Source organism: Tachysurus fulvidraco, chromosome 13 (assembly GCF_022655615.1).
Source record: "Tachysurus fulvidraco isolate hzauxx_2018 chromosome 13, HZAU_PFXX_2.0, whole genome shotgun sequence".
Lineage (NCBI taxonomy): Eukaryota > Metazoa > Chordata > Actinopteri > Siluriformes > Bagridae > Tachysurus > Tachysurus fulvidraco.
Window position 1 is genome coordinate 7,220,372 of NC_062530.1, and position 22,651 is coordinate 7,243,022.

At 36.9% G+C, this 22,651-nt stretch overlaps 1 protein-coding gene across 1 annotated transcript in view; it reads left to right on the forward strand.

Annotated features, from left to right (window-relative positions):
* Window positions 1–52: 52 nt before the first annotated feature.
* Window positions 53–22,651, forward strand: part of cngb1a (cyclic nucleotide gated channel subunit beta 1a) — a 34,442-nt gene continuing 11,843 nt past the window's right edge. The window contains exons 1-24 of the mRNA XM_047822544.1: window positions 53–149; window positions 1,948–1,986; window positions 2,417–2,438; window positions 2,575–2,671; window positions 2,760–2,887; window positions 3,029–3,071; window positions 3,176–3,193; window positions 3,328–3,394; window positions 4,649–4,673; window positions 9,017–9,320; window positions 10,104–10,253; window positions 11,906–11,947; window positions 13,297–13,311; window positions 13,925–14,171; window positions 14,887–14,917; window positions 15,952–16,078; window positions 16,218–16,235; window positions 16,363–16,458; window positions 17,035–17,183; window positions 18,393–18,611; window positions 19,799–20,007; window positions 20,183–20,233; window positions 20,979–21,065; window positions 21,790–21,854. Coding sequence (XP_047678500.1) covers window positions 2,417–2,438; window positions 2,575–2,671; window positions 2,760–2,887; window positions 3,029–3,071; window positions 3,176–3,193; window positions 3,328–3,394; window positions 4,649–4,673; window positions 9,017–9,320; window positions 10,104–10,253; window positions 11,906–11,947; window positions 13,297–13,311; window positions 13,925–14,171; window positions 14,887–14,917; window positions 15,952–16,078; window positions 16,218–16,235; window positions 16,363–16,458; window positions 17,035–17,183; window positions 18,393–18,611; window positions 19,799–20,007; window positions 20,183–20,233; window positions 20,979–21,065; window positions 21,790–21,854 — 2,210 coding nt within the window. The 5' untranslated portion in view covers window positions 53–149; window positions 1,948–1,986. The remainder of the gene's footprint in view (window positions 150–1,947; window positions 1,987–2,416; window positions 2,439–2,574; window positions 2,672–2,759; window positions 2,888–3,028; window positions 3,072–3,175; window positions 3,194–3,327; window positions 3,395–4,648; window positions 4,674–9,016; window positions 9,321–10,103; window positions 10,254–11,905; window positions 11,948–13,296; window positions 13,312–13,924; window positions 14,172–14,886; window positions 14,918–15,951; window positions 16,079–16,217; window positions 16,236–16,362; window positions 16,459–17,034; window positions 17,184–18,392; window positions 18,612–19,798; window positions 20,008–20,182; window positions 20,234–20,978; window positions 21,066–21,789; window positions 21,855–22,651) is intronic.

Here is a 22,651-nt window from a genome sequence, read left to right on the forward strand (position 1 = left end):
CTTTCAGGTGCACAGAGTTTACCCAGTGATTTTATTTTCTCCATCTCAGGACAGGGGTGATAAACTGGATTGTGCAAGGATTAGGCAAAGTGGTTCCACAACCTGATGACAAGCTCAAACAGCAGACAGAATGCCAGGAGGTCACTGAGGTATGCTGGCACACATTATTTTAACATGGATCATGTAGAACTGTGCGAAATCCATTATAATTATCATACAACCCAATAACACAGTCTTCGCATATACAATAAGATATGTTTTACTACATGGACAAATTGCTCTGAACCTGATTGGTCAGAAGATTATTTTCTATAACCGTAGTTTGGATAAAAGTGCACAGGTTTACATCAATATGCCCATCCTGATATGTTGCTATGGTAACAGCATTTTAAGTCTAATGCAATTCATTTGCTTAATTTTTGAGTGATATGAAAGGAAGAAAACATTTCAGACTTTTGTAAATGAATCATCTTCAGGTTGGGAACATTAGCACTTTTTGTTTTATTATAACAAGGGGAAGGTGTACAGGACAGTGGTGAGACCGGCCATGCTGTATGGTTTAGAGACAGTGTCACTGAAGAAGAGACAGGAGTCAGAGCTAGAGGTAGCCGAACTGAAGATGTTGAGGTTCTCTTTGGGAGTGACAAGGTTGGACAGGATTAGGAACGTGTACATCAGAGGGACAGCTCATGTTGGATGTTTGGGGGACAAAGTTAGGGAGGCCAGATTAAGATGGTTTAGACATGTTCAGAGGAGGGAGAGTGAGTATATTGGTAGGAGGATGTTGGACATGGAGCTGCCAGGCAGGAGGCAAAGAGGAAGGCCAAAGAGGAGGTATATGGATGTAATTAATGAGGATTTGAAGCTAGTGGGTGCAAGTGTTGAGGATGCAGAAGATAGAGATAGGTGGAGAGAGATGATTCACTTTGGCGACCCCTGAAGGGAAAAGCTGAAAGAAGAAGAAGATAACAATACACCATTTTCACACTGTAAAGAATAACTTTTTTCTTAAAAACTACTGATTATATGAAAGAGATGTAGATATTCATCTCTGTCTCGACAAACAAATTAGCATTGGAATTTCAATAACTTTGAAAATGTTATTTACGCCTTTATTACTTCTCGTCTGGATTATTGTGATTCCTTATCTATCAGTCTTCCCAAATCCTCAATAGCATGTCTGCAGAATCAAGGCTGGTACAAAAAAAAAACCTCTCTGTAACCTCTGGCCTCTCTGTAACTGGCACCCAGTTTACTTTAAAATACAGTTCAAGATTCTTTTAATTGTTTTTAAAGCACTAATGGGACATGTAATGATGCATTACAGATCTAATTCATTCGTACTCAGCACCTACTGTAGGTCACTTAGGACTTCTAAACAAGCTCCATCTAGGCTAAAAACATACATTTATTCACTGGTTTCCCAGCCTCTTTAACTGAGGTTCATTGTTTAACTAATTATCTCCATTTACATCTTTGTTATTTTATACTTATAGTTGGATAATGTGATTTTAATATGAGATGTAATTTTGTACGATGTGTTTTGTACAGCACTTTGGGCAGTGTGCAGTGTAAGCTACATTTAAATGTATTTATATGTATTTACGTACTATTTTTTGTATTGTCTTGTAACTGTGTCTGCACTGTCTTTTGTCCTGCACTGTCCTGTCTGTCTTGTCCTGCACTGTCCTGTCTGTCTTGTCCTGCACTGTTTGCACCAGGTTGCACAGTTGCACTTTATGTGGCTAAGACTACTTACAAGTCCTTAGCCCTGTCTTTGTTTTATGTAGCACCATGATCCTGGAGAAATGTTGTCTCATTTCACTATGTACAGCTATATATGGTTGAAATGACAATAAAAGCTTCTTGACTTGACTTGACTATTATGTTCATATCTTTATCAAGGTGTTAATGAGATTTTTGTTTTTTAATGCTATGTCTGTTCAGGTTCCAAAAGTGGTGCCAGAGGTAAAGGTGGAGCAAACTGTAAGTAGACAGTTTATTCAAGATACAGGATTTATTAGGAACATCTGTACACCTGCTTATTTATGCATGAATGCATATACAGGTTAGGAGTTTTAATTAATATTCACATCAAACATCAAAATGTAACTTCGTTCATGGCATGGACTTTGGTACCATTTGGGCTGGTTTGATTATTATTAAATACAGAAAGTGGAATTTTCACACACAAGAGAATGAACAGACTAATAACACAAATAATCACTCTTTATAATCGTGGTGAGAAGAAAAGCATCTGCTGCCACATGATTGGTTGCATGAACATGCGGATATACTACTAAGGAGGACGATAAGTAGATATATACATATGTAAATAAAACGTTAGAAAATATAAAGGCAAAGTGATATTACTTAGTGCTGTGTGAATATTTTGCTTTTTCTCCCACATGCGAAGATGGTTAAGGAGATTAAAATGGGTGAGTATATAAAATATAAGGAGCCTTTTCAAATCTCAGAAAGAAGTATATTTGATTGGGTATTTAAAAGGATATATATCTAAAAAATATAATATATAAAAATTGAAAGAATCTTTCATGTTCTATATCCATTTAGAGCCTGAGCCTCCTCCTCCTCCTCCTCCTCCTCCAGTCCCTGTGGTGGAGGTGATTCCCGATGAAGAAGCTGAAGGAGACAATTCCATAACCCCAAGGTACTCCACATATTTAATTACATTTTAAAAGCGTTTTAGTCTGTACTTGTTTTTCAGGTCTGTCTTTCATATTTGTTTGTCTTGTCAGGGTGATGGAGTGGATAAAGCAAGGTCTTGAGAAGGTGGTTCCACAGCCAGGACACACCACACCATCTACTACAGACACTTCAGATAAAAAGGAACCTGCTACAGATACCGCACCTCCGCCTCCAAAGGGTAAACCATTCTCTAATGTCCAAATTCTTTTTTTTTTTCTAAAGGTTATGTCATTTGTTGCTATGCTCTGAATAGACTTAAATGCATAGACATAAAAGCATGGTCAAAAAAACTCGCTCATATATTTCTTCTTATATTTAGCACCTGAAGTCTCAGTAGCTGAGGAAACCTCCAGGGGATCAACGTAGGTTACCTTACAGTGTAAATTTACTCATGGGCAAATTTCTATACAACACAACCTCTGATATGAAAATGAACTTTTTATTTGTTCGTTTCCATGACAACCAGCATGGAGGAGGAATCCAAGTAAGTAAATGAAGGTTTTTAATTTTTTTCTACCTGATATCTGCAGTTACTTTAGCTGTATCCTTGTTATGGCATTATAAGATTATTTGCCTCAGGTGTACCCTTAAATGAAGATGATTTTCTTCCTTTCTAAGTGTGGTTGGCTGGATTGTGCAGGGACTCGGTCGCATTATGCCACAGCCTGTTCTGAAACCAAAAGAGGTAAGATAACAAAGCTGCATCAGCATTCAGTAATATGTTGAGGTATTGTGCACCATGTTCTGTAAGAATTAAATGTTTTTTTTTCTTCTCTGATTTCTAATTCAACTAAACCTTATTTTTAAAGGGAGCTCAAAAAAGTTTAGAGAGTCAAACAATGATTATTATTCACTCAACTAATTTGCGTATGTTTTCACCTATTGAACTTTGCCACATTTTGTAATGCTTACAACCTGGAACTGAAATAGACTCAATTAGGATTATAGGCATGATCCTATAGTAATACACAAACAATTCTAGCCATATAAGGCCATCCACCAAAGTTCAGTAACTGGGTAAAGAGAGGGATTAGTCAGAGTAGCAACCAAAAGCCTGGGATAAACCTCTAAATGATGCTGCCAGGACCATGCTTCAGTCTGGGAATGGATATGTGTGATTTCTACCAAACATAGCGCTTTGTGCCACGGTCAAAATGTAACAGATCAAAGAAACTCATTCGGTATGTTTGTTTAGTATTCAATATATCTTCTGGCAAACTCTAATGAATGATAATAAGATATCATTCTGTTGCCTTCTTCCTTAAAGCCCAGGTTTAGGCATAGCTTTCATCTGTTGTCCTGTGAATAGCTTTTCAAGCTACTCAGCTCTGGATTTCTCGAGCTCATTCAGAGTTGCCCTCGGCCTCTTGATAGATATAGATATATAGCTTTAATATAAACCCGGTCGTAGGTCTCAGCAGGAGTAACATTAGCATAATTCTGTATTTTAAAATAGGATTATGCCAGTTAATATAGAATATCACACTCTCTCTTGTGCCACTTAATATACAATCAGTACAGTTCTACAGCTGAATTGGCAGCTGTAAAGTGTAATATCAGCATATTACACTTGCATCTACTCACTTAAGTGAGGGAGTTTAAATTATAATCACAGTCATTTTTTCTTGAAGGTCTCATGAGGCAATAGATTGGAAACTACAGTAAGTACATCTTGTCAAAGTGATGGAATTGTCTATCACTTTTCTGAAGGCAAAGCCAATAAATCAAGAATATCAGTGCAAATCCAGAATATCTGGTCCATAAATAATGACTACGAATGAATGAGAACTGCTTGGAGAAATGGGAAAGTTGAGCCCAGAATAATTTAATAGCCCAAAATTCCCACCTCTGCTGCAGAGTTTTAGTCACTGACATTAGTTATTATCTTGCTAAAATTGGCAATCTTACTTCATTCTAATGGTTTTATGTCATTTCACAGGACACGTCGGATACCGTTCAGAGCAGTGAGTCTACACTGTATTTTTTCCTCTCACACATCAAATGTAGATGTTGAGTGCAACTCAAATTTACTAATTACTAATTATTCTTAGCCTATCTTAGTCTTATTTTCTAGTCATAGAGATGACAACTGTGAGATTAGATTAGATTAAATTAGATTAGATTCGATTAGATAGTGAATAATGATGTTTTGCTCAAGACAATGTAAATGAAGCAGTTTTTGTCTTCTTTTTTTTATTAAGGATTGATTACCAAGGTTGTGAATGAAACATAAATGGCCTTAAACACTAAATATGTGTCACACTGATCTTTCACACATTATTGTTTGTCACTAATCTAGTGATAAAATTAGTTTATGGATCGGTTATTTGAAATTTCTGGCTTGAATCGTGATTTTTTTTGCACTTTTTTGCCCTTTGAAGGGTCGGTGTAGGAGTAGGTTTTCACTCCAACCAAGCAGAAGCCACATCCGAGTTATTGAAAGGCAAGATCAACTGATTTCACAGGTGGAATCAGGTCTGGCTACTGCTTGATTGGAATGAAAAACGTGCTATGTACTATGTCGGCCTTTTGCGGCTATGATTGGACACAACTGATTTAAGCAAAATCACAAAGCCAAGAGTGCATTTAATCACCCAGTTCTGAGAATGATAGTACTCGTATTTGAATATTTCTTTGAACGTAGAGAAATTGATATATGGAATAACTGACATTTTGGACAACATTTTTGTTTTTCTTCACTGCTGAAAATAGACCCAAAACAAGCTATCCTCACTTTATAGCCTTCAGCTCCAGAATATGAACTAACTCACAATGATTTATAGGTTCCCATTTAAGGTACTTAGGTAAAACTCTGATGAACGTTCATATTTTAAGCCAAAGTTAAATTCCTGAAATTATCATCTGCTGTGTCTGTTGATGACGTAGTTAACGCTACTGTAGAAATTATTCAACTAGGAAGTGAAATTTTACTGAGTGAAGTGACACACAGTGAAATATCTCAGTAGGGCCATAGGAAATATAGGTACTCTTGGGGTATCACATGAACAGTCAGATTGGTGGCCTGGATCTAACATTTTCTAAAGCAGTTTAGAGAACAACTTTTGTTAGCTAGTTTTTTGTTTGTTTGTTTTAAATGGGTTCTATTAGGAAAAGCAGATCATAGACATAGACAAACGAAAGATCATAACTCTACCCTTTTGTTTTTGTTCTGCTCATGCTTACAAAATGATGAAGCCTATCTATGGGGTTAAAAGGGCAGCCAGATGAACAGTACAAAGTGAAAATTAGCCAAAACTGCAAGCTACTTCTTTTTCTCCCGATTGGTGGTGAATTGGCTTTCATCTGCGGTACATTTTCACATCGCATTGTTCAACTTATACAGTATAAGTAACATAGTTTATGGTTTTCTTCACCACAACATTTCGCGATCGATAAAATAAAAAAATATATATATTTTGTGATTTCAAAATAAAAGGTCAGGACAGAAAACAATAATGCATGGTCTCTCCAGGTTTCAGTAATAAGGCTCATGATGTTTTGCATTTTTTTTTACTCTGAAACTTGACTTAGCTCTTAAATCAGTGGGTAGGTTTGATTTAAGATGTGTATGCATGTGTACATGCACTGGGACTGGAAATCTCTGTGTGTATATTTGGGCTGCAGAGATTTGAGATTTAAGACAGACTGTAACTCAGTTCCTCTTCTCCTTCTGTTTCAGGGGAGAAGGCCATGAGAGCCCCCTAAACATAAGGAGAAGACGACTGGGAGAGGGATTTATACCCAGAGGGACAGAGAGAATAAAAGAAAAGAAAAAATCTGTGCAGAGGATACATACACATACATCACACACATTCCAGGGCTCTGTAGAAATCCCAGCTGACTGCTTAGCTCTAAAGATCTGTTATTGAATTAGCCAGTTTAATCTATCATGTGAGCCATACTTGTGTAGCTATTCAGGGCCTTTTTTTTAAACTTTCTCTACTTCTCCAGGAGCATGGTTAACTTTATTGCTTAGTATGTCAGTAGCTACGCTAATAATTAGTGTGAATGTCACTCTACAGATGAGTTTTCCAGTCAATTCTTTACAGCTTGTGGTGATGTTGTACTGCACCTGCCAAGTGTTATGTTAGGAAAGTCAGCTATATTGTTTCACGTAGGAAGCTTTGTATATGAGCACAGACTGTGATCTCACAGAATAGGTCTGATAATGTCATGGCTTGACAGACAAATTACTAAAGAAAGATAGCATACAAAGCTGCATTCTTATTTAGCTAGCTATGTTGGTCCATGTCATTTGTTATTTTTGCTGTTGCTGCTGCGGTTGGCTTTGCCCAGGCTGACCTTATTAAAAATGTTTGCTAACTGTTATATTTAATAAACAATTTTTTAAATGCTGAAATGCTCTGTGTGGTTTGAGATTATTATCCAGAGCCTTATAGAAAATAAAACAAGATGTAGTTTTATCATGACACTTTGCCAATGGGATATTCAGGTATCTCACGGTCCTTTGACTGTTAATGAGACTACAAATTTAAAACTAAGCTGAATTCTGAATTGTTCACAAAGTGTTGGATAATTTTCCATAAAAGCAGCTCTGACAGTCGTGCAGCTGCATAGTGGCTAAGTTACTGGGTTGTAGATAGGAGGATTGGGTTCAAGCCCCGGCACTGCTAAGCTGCCACAGTTAGGTTCTTGAGCAAGGACCTCAACCTCTCTGCTCCAGGGGTGCTGTATCATGGCTGACCCTGCGCTCTGACCCAAACTTTCAAACTTGGGAGTTGCGAGAAAGAATTTCACTGTGCTGTAATGTATACATGACAAAAAAAAAGCCTCTCTATCTTTAAACTCTTTATATTACAGGTTTATTACATGTACATGCAGTAGATGTACTAATAAGTATACATTTTATTCATACATGTTTCTAAAGTTACTTGCATGGTGGTTTTTTTTTTTTCGAGACCTTTTTTTCACATAATTGTAGTGCCAGTGTGACAAAGCTGTAATCTTAGATTTTCCCATACAGAGGCATTGATATTGTCCTTTTTCTTATTGTATCATTTAAATAAACAGCTCATGCTTACAAATGTAAGGTTTCATAATAGCCAGATACACAATATAGCTGAAATTATGTGGAGCCCTGATTAATCACAACTATATGTGATGGTTAAATATCCCATTCCAGATTTAGTCCCTCTTTACTGTTGTCATGTTGTCTTAATCACTCAGCTCTGCCCAAACTTGAAAACGGCTTGTTCAACACATGAAGGATGCAAAGGGACAACTCAATTCCTTTCTGGTATTTTTATTTTTCTTCCAGATGTTTTGATGGTAATATTATATTATTGGTAATATGTTGAAACAGTTGAATTGTTGAATATAGTTGAATGAAATGAATGGCATAGGATTATGAACTACAGACTAAGGAATAGGCAATAGGCAGTAGGCAATAGGCAGTAGGTTGATAACCTTAAAGATAATCAGAAAAGAAACATACATTACTTCACACAATAAACAATGCATGACAAAACAACAAAGCATGGCTTTTAAGTAAAGGGATTGTTTAAAGATCTCGATTTAATCTAACATTTCATACAATTACTTCCCTGCAACATGATCTGCACTAAAGATACATTCAAGATAAAATGAATCATCACTTCTACTAGAATTAAACATTTAATTTGTGCTAAACACTGAATGCAACATAGTAAATCATCCAAAACATTACATACCAGTTGCGTCTTTAGGGTTGAACAATGAGCTGTGTGTTTCTTGTTTTCGAGTTGAGGAATACAAGCAATAAAAAGGAGTGGCAAAGCTAACCACAAACATTTTATACCCATGCTTATCTGGCAGGTGAAAGCAGCCCCTCCAGCAACGCTGGCTAAATCATAAGTTCCACATGTACATTTGGGTTCTCTGCCCTCTTCAGGCCTGGAGTTAGAAAAGCTCATTTTTAGTATATTCTTTCCTTTGACGAAATAACTGTTATTGTCAAGGTTTTCTAGGTTTGAGGTCAGGTCAGGGCTTTGTGCAAACCAATCAAGGCTACACTGATCTTGGCAAACCATGTCTTCCAGGACATCTCAAGTAAAATTAAATCTTAAAGCCACAGCATACAAAGTCGATCTAGACGACTGTGTGCTTCCAACTTTGTGGCAACGGTTAGAGAAAGACTCACATATGGGTGTAAATATCAGGTGTCCACAAAATTTGGGCTATATAAATGAAGTTGAATTTGAGTGTAATAAGGCATTGAACATTTCAAGTTAGTTGTTAAGAAATTAATGATTATAAAAAATATTGATTAGGTCACAGCCATGTCTGTTTTTTTTCCTTTTTATCTTAGTCTTCATCCTGCAGGAGGACTTTGTGCAGGAGGAGAACCTGGTTCTGGAGAGGGACATGGTGCTGGAGGAGGTGGTCTCAGACTGGGAGCAGCAGCAGGTGGAGCAGAGCTGTTTGGAGAAACAGGCTGAAGTTCAGGTTGAGGATCATACTCAACCTCTGCAGGACACCCTACACTACACCACACCTAATATGCTGTTCATGCAGCAGGAGGATGCTGAGACACAAACAGAGCGCTGGACTCCTTTGATAGAGAACATTAGACGCGAGGCTGAGGAAGCCGCTTTGGTCTCTTTGCAAGAGAGGTAAGGGACAAGCCATTGGCTTCAATGTTATGATGTACAACAAATATTACATTTTTTCTGTTTATAAGCATAAACTAAATTTGATCCATTCCTCAGGACTTAGCAAAGTCTTGTCTATGTCTGTAGATGTCAAGCTGGTATTTCTAAGCAATGTTTAATCATGAATAAAAATGTTCAATCATGAAGAAACAGATCTATATTAAAATATTTAAAATCATCTAATAAAACGGAATAAAACATTTGTCATATTTGGTGCAATGTACGATAGCATTTAAACACTTTTGTATAGTTATAAAGCAACTGCAAATATGCTGTATAAAGGCAGACACAAGGCAGCAATCTGATGCACATTTGGTCCAAACACTAATTAGACTTAACATCTGGTGTCCTCTAGATTTCTTCTTTAATTCATGCTATTGTAAAATAATTTTTAAAAAATAATTGATATAACTGAAAAAAAAATTATAACCCCATTAGTCCAAAAGGATTAATGCAATATTTCCACTTCACTCTATCGATAGAGAAAAATTAATATCCATTAAGCTTATTTTTTTATTTCTTTTTTAAGTGGTTTGGGTCACTTAAATCTGAAATATACATCCTGAGAACGATTTTGAGACAGGCAGATCATTATCATTGTGAAGATAGTACAGTAGAGTAGAACAGAGTAAAGTAGATCGTAATATAGTATACAGTAGCATAAATTAGCATAGCATAGTACAAGTATTGTACAGTTGAGTATAGTAGCTGTTTGAATGGATGAATGAATTAATGAACATACAGGCTGGAGCGTGAGCATCTGGAGGCGGCGAGGATGGCAGAGGTGCTGGCACGTCAGGCTGCTGAACTGGCAGTGAGACAGCTGGAGGAGGAACACACTGTAATCAGAGTTACAGAGCCAGAACCCCTCTCTGAACCAGACAGTGGAGAGTTGTAAGTCTCTCTCTCTCTCTCTTGCTCTCTCTCTCTCACTCTCTTTCTCTCAATCTTTCTCTCTCTCTCTCTCTCTCACACTCACTCTCTCTCTCTCTCTCTCTCTCTCTCTCTCTCTCTCTCTCTCACACACACACACACACACACACACACACACACACACACACACACACACACACACACACACACACATACAGTATATACTGTACACGCAGATTCATATTCACCCACAAACAATCAAAAAACCCTCCAATTTAAACCATTTACAATATCCAATATACATGAAATACAATATGAAATTCCCAGCTAATGTTCTCTATATACAGAGCGGTGGTAAAATTACATGAAATCTTTACTCAAGTAACAGTGCAACTACTAATCTTTCAAAATGTATCCTCTGGTAAAAGCTGCCAACTTCCTTCATGTCTTCATTCAATTCTTGAATTTACTTTAACTATAAAAGAACTATATAAGAAAGATTTATTTTACTTCACAGAGGAACGTATTAGCTAATGCTAACTCACAACCGCATTATCACACAAATGTTTGCTAGCATGATAATAACTGCTGGTTCTAAACAACTGAAAGATAATAGTGAGCTATAAAAAGCCTATGATACATTAGTGATTGGTGCTATGTCTTATTCTTGCTGTCAGGACTGTCAGGAATTAAAATCATCATTTGACTGTATTAAATAAGATACTTTAAAAAGAGCTTTTCACACTGCGCTTAACCCCGAATAGAGGAACTTTTCACGCTTGTCATTTTTACCTGGTGTTATAAAACTACGGTGCCAGGAAAATGCAAATCAAAATAACAAATCCAAAATCAGAACAACAAATCCGAAAACAACTGTAGCGCCCCTAGCCTTACTAGCTGTTATGGGGTGGCTAACCTGGTCTCTTCATAATTTCAATGAAAATCTTAAACACAATCAATTTGTTCATTCATTCATTCATTTTATAATGCTTATCTTCTCGGGTCACGGGCATCAAGGCAGGATACACCCTGGACGGAGTGCCAACCCATCGCAGGGCACACACACACAGATAATCAATTTGTCTTATCTCTAATTTATATTGAGTAACAGGTTCTACTGATAATTCCCAATTAATCTGACAGGTATTGGTAAGTCTGAAATGCAATTTTAAATATACACACACAACACAACATAAACGATTTGAACAGTTTACTATATACGTATATTCATTCATTAAATTAATATATCTCTATCTCTAAAACTAAATCTCTGTAGCTAAAGATGCAGTGAGTTGATGATGTTGGCTCATGTGGTGGCATTTTCACAACATAATTGCCTCATTCGTAGATTTTGAGAGGTCTGTCATTCATTCATGCAGACCTGTCCATTTGTTCCTCACTAATGTGAAAGCACGAGCCATTTTTTTAAAGTGGGTACTTGTTGTGTTTATTCAATAATGGATGTTGACATGGCAAATATGCAAATAAGAATGGTCATTGATTTAGTGACACCATATACTGTGATAGTAAATTATTTCTCTATCTTTAAGCGTTCAATAGAGTTAAGTGCAATTGTGTAACCATTATTAGTGGTTAACATCATATAAAATATGACCAAAATAATTCACACATTCTTCATTATTTATCTTTTCACTGTTTCTCTTTCTTCAAAGACTCTCCAACATCCAGGAGGAAGAGAACGAAGATGACCCAGAGTAAGTCTCTGTCTTCCCTCATGTCTTTCCTTCCACTCTTTACCCTTTGTTGCATGCCCAATGCTCAAAGTTATGCTTTTTCACTTCCCTTTGCTGTAGATTCTCTTTGTCTGGTGCCTTTTTGGACACTGATGAGTTGTTCGTTGTTTGTGGCTTGCCATACAGGTTACAGCCGCTGCGTGAGGAGAGTGAGGAAGACAGCGGAGAAAGTAAAAATGCTGAGTAAGAGTGTTCAACAACTAAGGACATAAAAGTAGCACCCAAACTTAAGTATGATGGATACTAAAAAATGATCGGTACAAAATTCTGATGAACTAATTAGCAGAGATGAGGAACTCGAGTCATATGACTCGAGTCAGACTTAAGTCGCAAATTTGAGACTTGATACTTGCTTGACAAATATTAAAAAAAGACTCGACTTGACTTTAACTTGACATTCCTGACTTGCACATGTGTGACTTACTCCCACCTCTTACTCCCACCTCAGCTTCCCATTTTAAAACTAAGAGAGCCATTAAAAGCTGGTACTGTTACACAAAATACTTTTTTTTAACCTGCTCAGACATGTAGTACTTCTAAAAACAAGTCTACTGCTAACTAGTGTCTGCCATCTATCAAAAATGTATGCACAATTTTAATCAGTTATTCCTGTATATAATAATACATCATTTTATAAGTAAGACGAATTGCACACTGCTTAATTTTTACTGGTGCTGATGACATACAGAGTTATGAAATGACTAAAAGCTGGGAGAAATACCATATCTGAAGCTCTGAGTATTTGGTTAAGACGTATTATGGATTATGGAAAGGTTGTGAGTTGAAATCCTAGCACTTGTGAAACAGTTGTATTTATATATCTTTACTATATTTCTACAGCTGACCCTCCAAACACACTTTAAAATTGTACTCTGGTTCTGCTGCAGGTTGGGTGCTTAAACACGACTGCTTGTGCCTGACCCATGTACCTGTTATATTTATTTACTTACTTGTACTTTTTAAATAGACCAAACACCGGATATAATGTGATTAGTCTTCATCTTGGACAATGGGTACTGCCCTTTCCAAAATGTGCATCTATTCTTGTCTTCTGGTCAGAATCTTATTTGAGAAATGACCTCAGGTCCTAACGATTGGCTTCATCCTCATTTACTTCACCACATGTTTATATGACTCATCCCTTCCAAATGAATGTTTCCTGCCCAGCTAGCTTTTATGGCAAGACGCTGAGTAGAGTTTAGACAGCTCGCGTTAGGATTTCTGGCTTGAACTAAATTAATTATGGTGTTGAACTGAAAGGTTTTTTTTTGTGTGTGTTACAACTTTTACTGCAACTCCATTGTAAACAGAGCAGACATTAAGAGGTATGTTTCCCCACACATATCCTGCATTTCCAAACTCTTTATCCTGGTATTTTGTAAATGAATATCACAAACGGAAATACAGTAGTGTTCTATAAAAATTGTGTTATGTTAATGTTATGCAGCCATCTTGAACAATTTGCTTCATTTGTGTCTAAATACAATTTGGTATCAGTCAGATCTCATAGCCCTGTATCCTAGATTTTAAAGCCAGCATTGTAGCAAAAAGCTTAAAGGATAATCGCATGAACACACTGAACCTCTAAATAATGTCTGCTGTTGATATTTAATAGAGTTCCTCAATCAGATTATGTACTGTGATTATGGCGAAAGAGAGAGGATATTTGCAAGCACTTGTAGAAAATATTTTGGGTCATTTAAACCCTGTAATTTAAACCCTGATTTAAACCTTGTAATTTACTGACTCGTCAGGATGTTTTTCTGTGTTATAAGATTCATTATTACCCTGAACATAATAAAGTGGTTACTGAATCTGGGTTAATGGTTAGGCTAACATTGCTTGTTAGTGCAACACTGAGGAACCAGACATCTTCAGGATTTGTGGGGTTATGTTGCTCCTATTGCAATCTCTTTTTTTTTTAAACTCCATGTGCAGGTGTCTGGTGGATGTGTGCCCTGTTGAGGAGCTTAAAACACAAAAGGAGGAGTCACCAGAGCAACCTCCTCCAAAGGAATCCACACCTAAAAGTCAAGCTGAGATAGTACACACTCCACCATTAGAGCCAACTGTTCAAGCAGAACCTGAGGGAGAAGATCCTGCAAAAGAAAAGAGCCCTTCACCTGTACTGACTCCAGTTGTACCCTCAGCTGTTTCATGTCCCTCTCCTCCAGCTGTTATACAGGTAATAAAATAAATCAGTGCAGTAATGACTGGTTTGGTATTTGATCGCAATTAGGGATTGCTATTCTAAAACTGCAAGTAATGATTCCCATTTTAAAGAATACTATTCTGCTGCATCAGCTGACTATTGGAAGCATAATGATTGCTATTTGGCAACCACATATAGGCTTTGTGAATCTGTATTTGCAGTTAGGGATTGGAATTGTATGGATGCCAGGGATTTCAAAAATGGGGCTAGCTACTGCTTGGGCTTTTTGAAATTGCTTGGGAAATTAGGACTGATGGTAGAAGGATTCCAATTCTAATATTGAAATTTAAGTTTTGCTGTTCCAATGCTTACTATCCTGTCATTGTAAATGGTGACAACCAGCTGGAAAAGTAATTCCAGACTTATACATCGAGAAACACAGATTTCAGCTTCTCCTGTAGGATCCCTGGCCACCTGTAAGATACAACCTCTTTTGCAGATTTTGGGTCTGTCCAGGGTGTCTATCTAGTTGGACATACTATACCTTAGCCAGATCCTTTAAAGATGTCCACCATCTCATCTGGCTCCTGCCAATTTTAACACGAATTCTTGTCTTGTCACAAACTTACAGATTTGAGTTCTGTAGTTAGGGGTCTGTATTTAGGCGTAGATTTTCTATAGGCTTACTTTTCCAGGGATTGCTACAGTATTTTGGCCAACATACTAACAACTTCTCATCTCTCTACAGGAAAATGAGGCACTTAAAGAGGAATGTGGAGGTCAGTGTGGATCCTCAAGACACTCCACATGTGTTAGATATACATTTGTAAAGAACCTAGAATAGTAAACAGTCTGTTGTTATTCAGAAGGCTGTGTTTTATATTGGACGTTGTCTCGTCCATTGGATTACACTCAAAGGAAACAATCTTACTGTATCACTATGTTTTGTATTACTTTTACAACAACATTGATCATTTTAAATTAGTTATTTATGCTATTTATTACAAAGCATAACACACCATATTTGCAGTAACATCCAACACTTGCTTGTCTACCTGCTTGAAGCACCATCTAGCTCTTCTGCAGCAAAACACAGAATGCTGTGCTTTACTCACACTTTCCAGTGACTCAGTAGCTCCAACCAGCTGCTGAGGAAATACAACTTCTCCTCTCGCAAATTGTTCTCCCTGCCTCAAGACCCACTTACACTGTACCAGGAGCTCTCACAAATCTGGCTCAGCAACGCTGCCAGAAAATTCTCCTGCGCATCGACAGGCTTAAGCCTTAGTAGGAAATACTAAGCACAGCAGACATAGACTACAATTTTGTTTATAGCTGGTGCATTGAAACAAAACAAACCTTCACAGAACCCAAGGCATAGAGTATCCCATCACCCCTAGCAACACTTGTTTCATACTGAATCTGAGGCACTTCAACTTCATACTGTACATCCCTTTATTCTGAAGTCCAGCAGTCCTCAAGTAAACACTTAGGTGAACTAGATACTGGTCTGTGTTAGCCTGTTGTGTTATGCTTGGATGTACTGTGCTACACTTTTGTTGCTGAACTATAGATGCTGTAATTATGAGCTGTTTGATCACAAGGTGTTAGGGGCCTTATGTATTAGTAGTAAGTCTTGCGCCATACTGTAAATCTGAAGTATTTTCACCACTGATCTGAAATAATGAGGAGGTTAATTATAATGAATATGAATAAGGAATGTGTTGTTAAAAAAAAGTCCTGTTGCATGACTTACTATTACCTTCAAATAAAAAGTAAAGGATTTCTGAAATGTATTTTGATGCTATCTCAGAATGTCCTCATCTGAATGTAGAGGAAGTTGATGACGGATCCATTCCTACTGTGCCTCAAATTGTTGAACCCCAGGAGTCAAACGGTGGCACCCTCACTATTCCCATTCCTGTGATGGCCAACCAGAGGTGAGCCTCACTTTGAAAGCTGGTGAAGTGGAATGCAATTCTCCTATAGTGAAATGGCATTGAATTTTATCATATCAGTAAGTGATATCTAATATCATGTCTTTAATTTTTTTTACCTTTACTTTCTAACATGCTACAGCAAAGCAGTGCTTGTTGAGTGAGTCCTTGATTTCAAACCCTTTACTTAAACAACTCCACATTTAAAATTGTAGTTTGATTGACTTCTTTTAATGTTTTTCTTTTAGCTAATCCTGCATGCTTTGTCTGTTTGTCTTTTAATTCAGGAGGGTTACCCAGCCAGATGAACAAGCTGAAGAGAAAGAAATGGAGAAAGAGGAAGATCTGACCAGCCAGCGTGGCCTCCTCACTGTGGAGGAAGAGTGAGTGACTGGCCTTCTCTGGATCAGTCTTGTTTAAGGAATAGTACAACCAACAAACTTACAATGAACAGAAACTAATAGAAACACTAAAAATAATATACAGTCATGCTTAGTTGCCCTCCTAATAAAGAAATACTACTAAAAAATAGATCATAAGCATTTCAACCTAATGACTGTGAAAACTTTAAGGGCATCTTTGGCTATTCTTTTTTACATCCCACCCATTATCATTTCATCATACATAGATTAAGATTAAGAGTGCAGTATGTTTGTGTTGCTGTTTAAAGACATGGAAAGGAAACCATTTAAATACAGGAATTGGAGCCACAGTGTGCAATATCAATTTAAAGCATTAAGCATTATGATTAGAGTCCGGTGTCTAAAATATAGCCAATTTTTGACTAATGATTGATTTCTATTAAAACATCCTAACAGGGACAGAAATTGGGCTTAGAATACCAGACCAAAACACAGAGAGAAAGGGGCAGCTAAAATATGGAGCAATTTGTCATTGTTATTTGTACTTATACTTACTTATAAGTGTACTCCCGGTTTAATCTGCTGTATTTTTTGTAGAGAGCGTCCTCTTTCTTCGGCCAGTCAGACAAGTGTTGTGGTTAACGAGCGTCTGCAGGAGCTGATCAAGCTGTTTAAAGAACGAACAGAGCGGACTAAAGAGAGGCTGATTGACCCAGATGAGTCTGAAGAAGAGAGTCCCACAGCAAGTGAGTAGATGTTTGTCAATAAAAGGAAAAATCAGTATAAGGTTTCATTATGGAGTAACTAGGCTACCATATGTTCCCAGGAGTGCTTTGATTTAAATTAACATGCCATAGATTCTACATGAATGTGGATTTGCATTGGAGGGGTGAACATTAAAACATAGAAGGTGCTGAAGTGACTTTCCATCTCAAAGACAAAATTCAGAGACAAAATTCCTATAGCGTAAAACAATTTGAGATCAGCAAACTCACAGACGGCTGATTTAGTGCCATTGCAATGACAACAAAATGATTCAAATCTCAGAGTATAATCCCTGATATGACATACATGTAAATGTTCATCTATAGGAGGATTCAAAACCCATTGGACAGTTACAAATACCATTGTGGCAAAGGCTAAATGTGACCAATTTTCTGCTAATGGGCTGAATGACGCAATCAGAATACAGTAATTTTCCTCAATTGCACAACAATAATGTTAAAGGACCTTCATCATGTAAAGCGACAGAGAGAACACTTTATCACAAGCTCTGTTACTAGAGTCATCTTGTAATCTTAATACCAATGTAATCACATAGTCTATAGAGAATTGTACTCAAACTGTATTAGCAAAATGCCCTCCATTTTTTTTCCTTTGACTCTTTTTACCAAAGGCCACCATACTGTTTTGTTGAATGTCTTTATCATGTCACACTCCACAGTGGTGTTTAATATGAAGGTCATATGAAAGTAGACATTGGGTTTTAAGAATTTGTAGTTTTTCATGTCTTTACTCTAGCATACTAGAGGCAATAATTTCATAGATTTCATAGGTTAGTTTTTCACACAAATATGTCTATCTACTTAACTGGTGATATCAAACCCATTTCTTCTTTCTGAGACGTCCCAAGTGCTTCTTCATAATCACTTAAAATTTGAAGGTGTTATCCTCCACCATTAAAATTCTGTGTAAGGCTATCAACAGGGTGAAAATGTTACTCTCTTAAAAAGAAAACTAAACTTAAGAGGTCTCTTACTGAAAGCCAACAGTGTCCAGACTAATTTTCTACCAGACTTGCAGCCACAAAATTATTGATTTGGGTTTACTGATTAAAAATGTCTGATAAGTCGTCACCAATGTACTGTTAAAAAGGCCAGTCATATTATGTGAATGCATGCTTTCAAGAACGAAATGCAATTCCAACATTTCACTTTGTTTGTCCGAATATGTAGCACCTTCCAAAAAGGCCGTTGCTGCTCCACCTCCTCCACCTCCTCCGCCTCCTCCACCCGAGGAGAAGAAAGATGTTCCTGCTGTTGGTGAGACCGAAGAGGAGCAGTTCCTGGAGTTCATGGGCTACCAAGTCAAAGTGCCCAAGATACCACCGATACCAGACTGGATGAGAAGCATCATAGAGTATCGTTTCCCATCCAGCATCGATCCTTTCACTGGTGAGAATCAGTGCTCCTGAATTACAGCAACACGCTATTCTTCACTCTTACACTATGTTTATTTAGGCCAGAAGCTAGTGAGCTAATGAATTAATGACCTAACTCTTGTGCTTCTCTTGTGATATGATTTCTCCTAGAAATCATTTTTTTTAGATAACAGAAAAAACAAATAAATGTGTGAACAAAACCAAAACTTACACACAGCAATTTTCATCTAACATTTACATTACATGTTTGTTTAGACACTTCTCATCTTATGTGTCCTTTTTTACATGGGATTTACTTTATACATGATATCTATTTTATTACATTTATTACGATTTTATTACACAAATGATTTATTTTCCAAAATAATGTTTTTATTATATTTATTTATTTTTATTATTATTAATATTATTTTATGTTCAAATCATTTAAAAAAATCATCTACTTATTTATTTAAATTTTTTTGATTAATCCAATTTTTTTTCACTTAGATATGATTTTTACACATTTTATTTTCACTTGTGATTCTTGTCCTATTTGCACAATTAATTTATTTTCACATGATTATTTTGATATATGATATTTTGATATATGATATACACATGATATATATATACAAGATTCATAAGATTATTTACATTAAAATTTATAAATGTATAAAATTTATAAATGTTTTTTTTATTTTTATTTATTTTACCTATATAGTATGAATTTTATTAAATTATTCATTTTAATGAATTTTTATGATTTATGAAGGGTTTTTTTAACGTGGGACATGACGTTTTATTTATCAAGTATTATGTCAGACACATGATGTTTATGTGAGTTCAGAAGGATGGCATGTTGAAATGCATTGTTTAGATTTTTTTATTTTTTACTACTACTACTACTACTACTACTACTACTACTACTACTACTACTACTAATAATAATAATAATAATAATAATAATAATAATTATATTATTTATATTATTTATTATTTGATTACTATTCTCAAAATTATAACTACAAAATGTTATTATTATTATTAATAATAATAATAATAATAATAATAATAATAATAATAATAATAATAATAATAATAATAATAATAATGCTACTTATTAGCACTAAGAAATGTACTAGAATTATAGAGCAAGTGAAGTTGTTTTATGGGACAAAAATGATGGCTTTGTATTTGTCTGTTTTTTTGTCTGGGCAGATATAATCTATGTGGTGTGGCTGTTTTTCGTGATGTGTGCATGGAATTATAACGTGTGGCTGATCCCAGTGCGTTGGGCGTTCCCATATCAGACTCCAGAGAACATCCACCTGTGGCTGCTTGCTGACTATTTCTGTGACACTATCTACATCCTGGACATTGTGGTCTTTCAGCCCAGACTACAGTTCGTTCGTGGGGGAGATATAGTGGTAGGTAGAAACATATACATGAGCTTTCACAGATATACAGTGAATGATGCACTTATATTTAGACAATACACACAAACAACATCATCCATGAAATCATTTTAAAGCTCAGCACCTTTTAAAAAGAAACTTGTATATAGTGTTTTTTAATAGATGTCAACGGATGTATGTGTTTCAGTGTGATAAAAAGGATATGAGGGAACAATACATGAAAACAGAACGATTTAAGGTGAGCACAAGACTTTCCAAAAACAACTCATTTACAAAAATAGCTCTTTCCCTAATTGTAGTGGATTGCAAAATACATGTCTGGTGTCTTACGTCAGTTTCTTTTCTTTGCAATGAAATTATATGGATGTAATGAACAAGTACTGGAAATCAGTGTCACCCAAAACAAATACCTTAAAATACATGGCAAAGGCGGTAAATATGTGCACTTGAACTTATGACAATGTGTAGTAAATGTTAAGCAAACTTTCTAGTGAAACAGGATGTTTTGGACATTTGCCCTTTATCAGTAATCATTGAGCACACTCTGCCTCCTTTTAATTTGACTGACTAATACAGCTAGTCTCCGAGTTGTGAAGGAGATGCGTTCTGATGACCCCATCGTAACTAGAAAATACAGCAAGTCGAAACATGACCTAGCCTACACAGGAGTCTTAAAGAATGCCGATCAGTATGGGGGTAGTATACTGTAAATTGTTAATAATTTAACAAATTTATTCAGTCATTGTAAAATGGCCAGATTAGTTTGAGCTGCCAGGAAGGATACAGTAACTGCATATATGAGCTGGTGTGCATGTGTTCTTATTAAATTGGCTCATCATCTCAATAAGGAGGGAATTGTGTATATGAAACTTTGCCATATGTTTACTTTAATATTAATGTTATTCATGCGTAAGCATGACATTTCCAAGTAGCTATGTCTGCTTGTCCCTGTGCTTGACTGGTATTTGGACTGATATTTTCAGATGGACATGATCAGTCTGTTTCCCCTGGAGGTTCTGTACTATTTCACAGGAGTTAAATCCATTTTGCGCTTCCCACGTCTTTTAAAGGTAAAACCAGATCTAATATACACAACTTACACCAAACATACATACATATATACATTACATACACTCATCAGGCATAACATTATGACCACCTTCCTAACATTTTGTAGATCCCATTTTGCTGTCAAAGCAGCCTTCACCCGTCGAGTCATGGACTCCACCAGAGCGCTGTAGGTGTGTTGTGGTATCTGGCACCAAGATGTTAGCAGCAGATCCTTGGATCAGACTTGTTTGTTCAGTACATCCCACAGATGCTTGATTGAGTTCCAGGGAAGTCCAAGGCAACACAACAAACCCATTGTAGTGCTCCTCAAACCATTCCAGAACCATTTTTTTCTTTGTCCTTTATGGCAGGACCCGTTATCCTGCTGAAAGAGCCTTCCTTGGACCACTTTTGAGAGATACTGACCACTGCAGAACACCCCACAAGAGCTACAGTCTTGGAGATGTTCCAACCCATCACAATTTGGCCTTTTCCTTCCTCTAACACATTGACTTTGAGGACAAAATATTCACTTGCTTCCTAATATATCCCACCCCTTAACATTTGCCGTGATGAAGAGATATAAATTTTATTTACTTCACCTGTCAGTGGTCATAATGTTATGCCTGATCGGTGTACTCTACATCCGTAACTATCATAGTCGATTAATAGTCGATTATACATCTCTGTTTGGCATAGAGGAAAAAAAACAATATTAATATTAATGCTTGTTCTTTCTGTCAGTACATGGCATTCTTTGAATTTAACGATCGTCTGGAAGCGGTGATGAAAAAAGCATACATTTACAGGTAAGTACATGTTGAACTATAATACCATACAATAAAAGGTGTGTATATATACAGGATAATGTATTTCATTCTTTCTTAACATTGTGTTTTATTTTAAATGTCAGATGAACTGAATTTATTTCATACACACACACACACACACACACACACACACACACACACACACACACACACACACACACACTCACACACACACTCACACACACACACACCTAGCAATAAGAGAAATTACTGACATGACAGATTTGGACAGGGCTAAAACCCCAGTAATAATTACATCACCCCATGTCCTTCGTAAGTAAAATTAGTCTAATTTAAATATTTTTAGTTTTGTGTCAATGGAAGACATGTTGGTGGGGTTGAGGAGATCCTCGAAGTACTCCTTCCACCGTCCGAGGATGTCACCAGTCGAAGTCAGCAGATTCCCACTCCCACTGTAAACAGTGTGAGCAGGGCACTGCTTCCCCCTCCTGAGACGCCGGACGGTTTGCCAGAATTTCTTCGAGGCCAACCGATAGTCCTTCTCCATGGCCTCACCGAACTCCTCCCAGACCCGAGTTTTTGCCTCTGCAACCACCCGGGCTGAAGCTCGCTTGGCCCTCCGGTAACTATCAGCTGCCTCCGGAGTCCCCCGAGCCAACCAGGCTCGATAGGACTCCTTCTTCAGCTTGACGGCATCCCTTACTTCCGGGGTCCACCACCGGGTTCAGGGATTGCCACCACGACAGGCACCGGAGGCCTTACGGCCACAGCTCCGTGCGGCTGCATCAACAATGGAGGTGGAGAACATGGTCCAC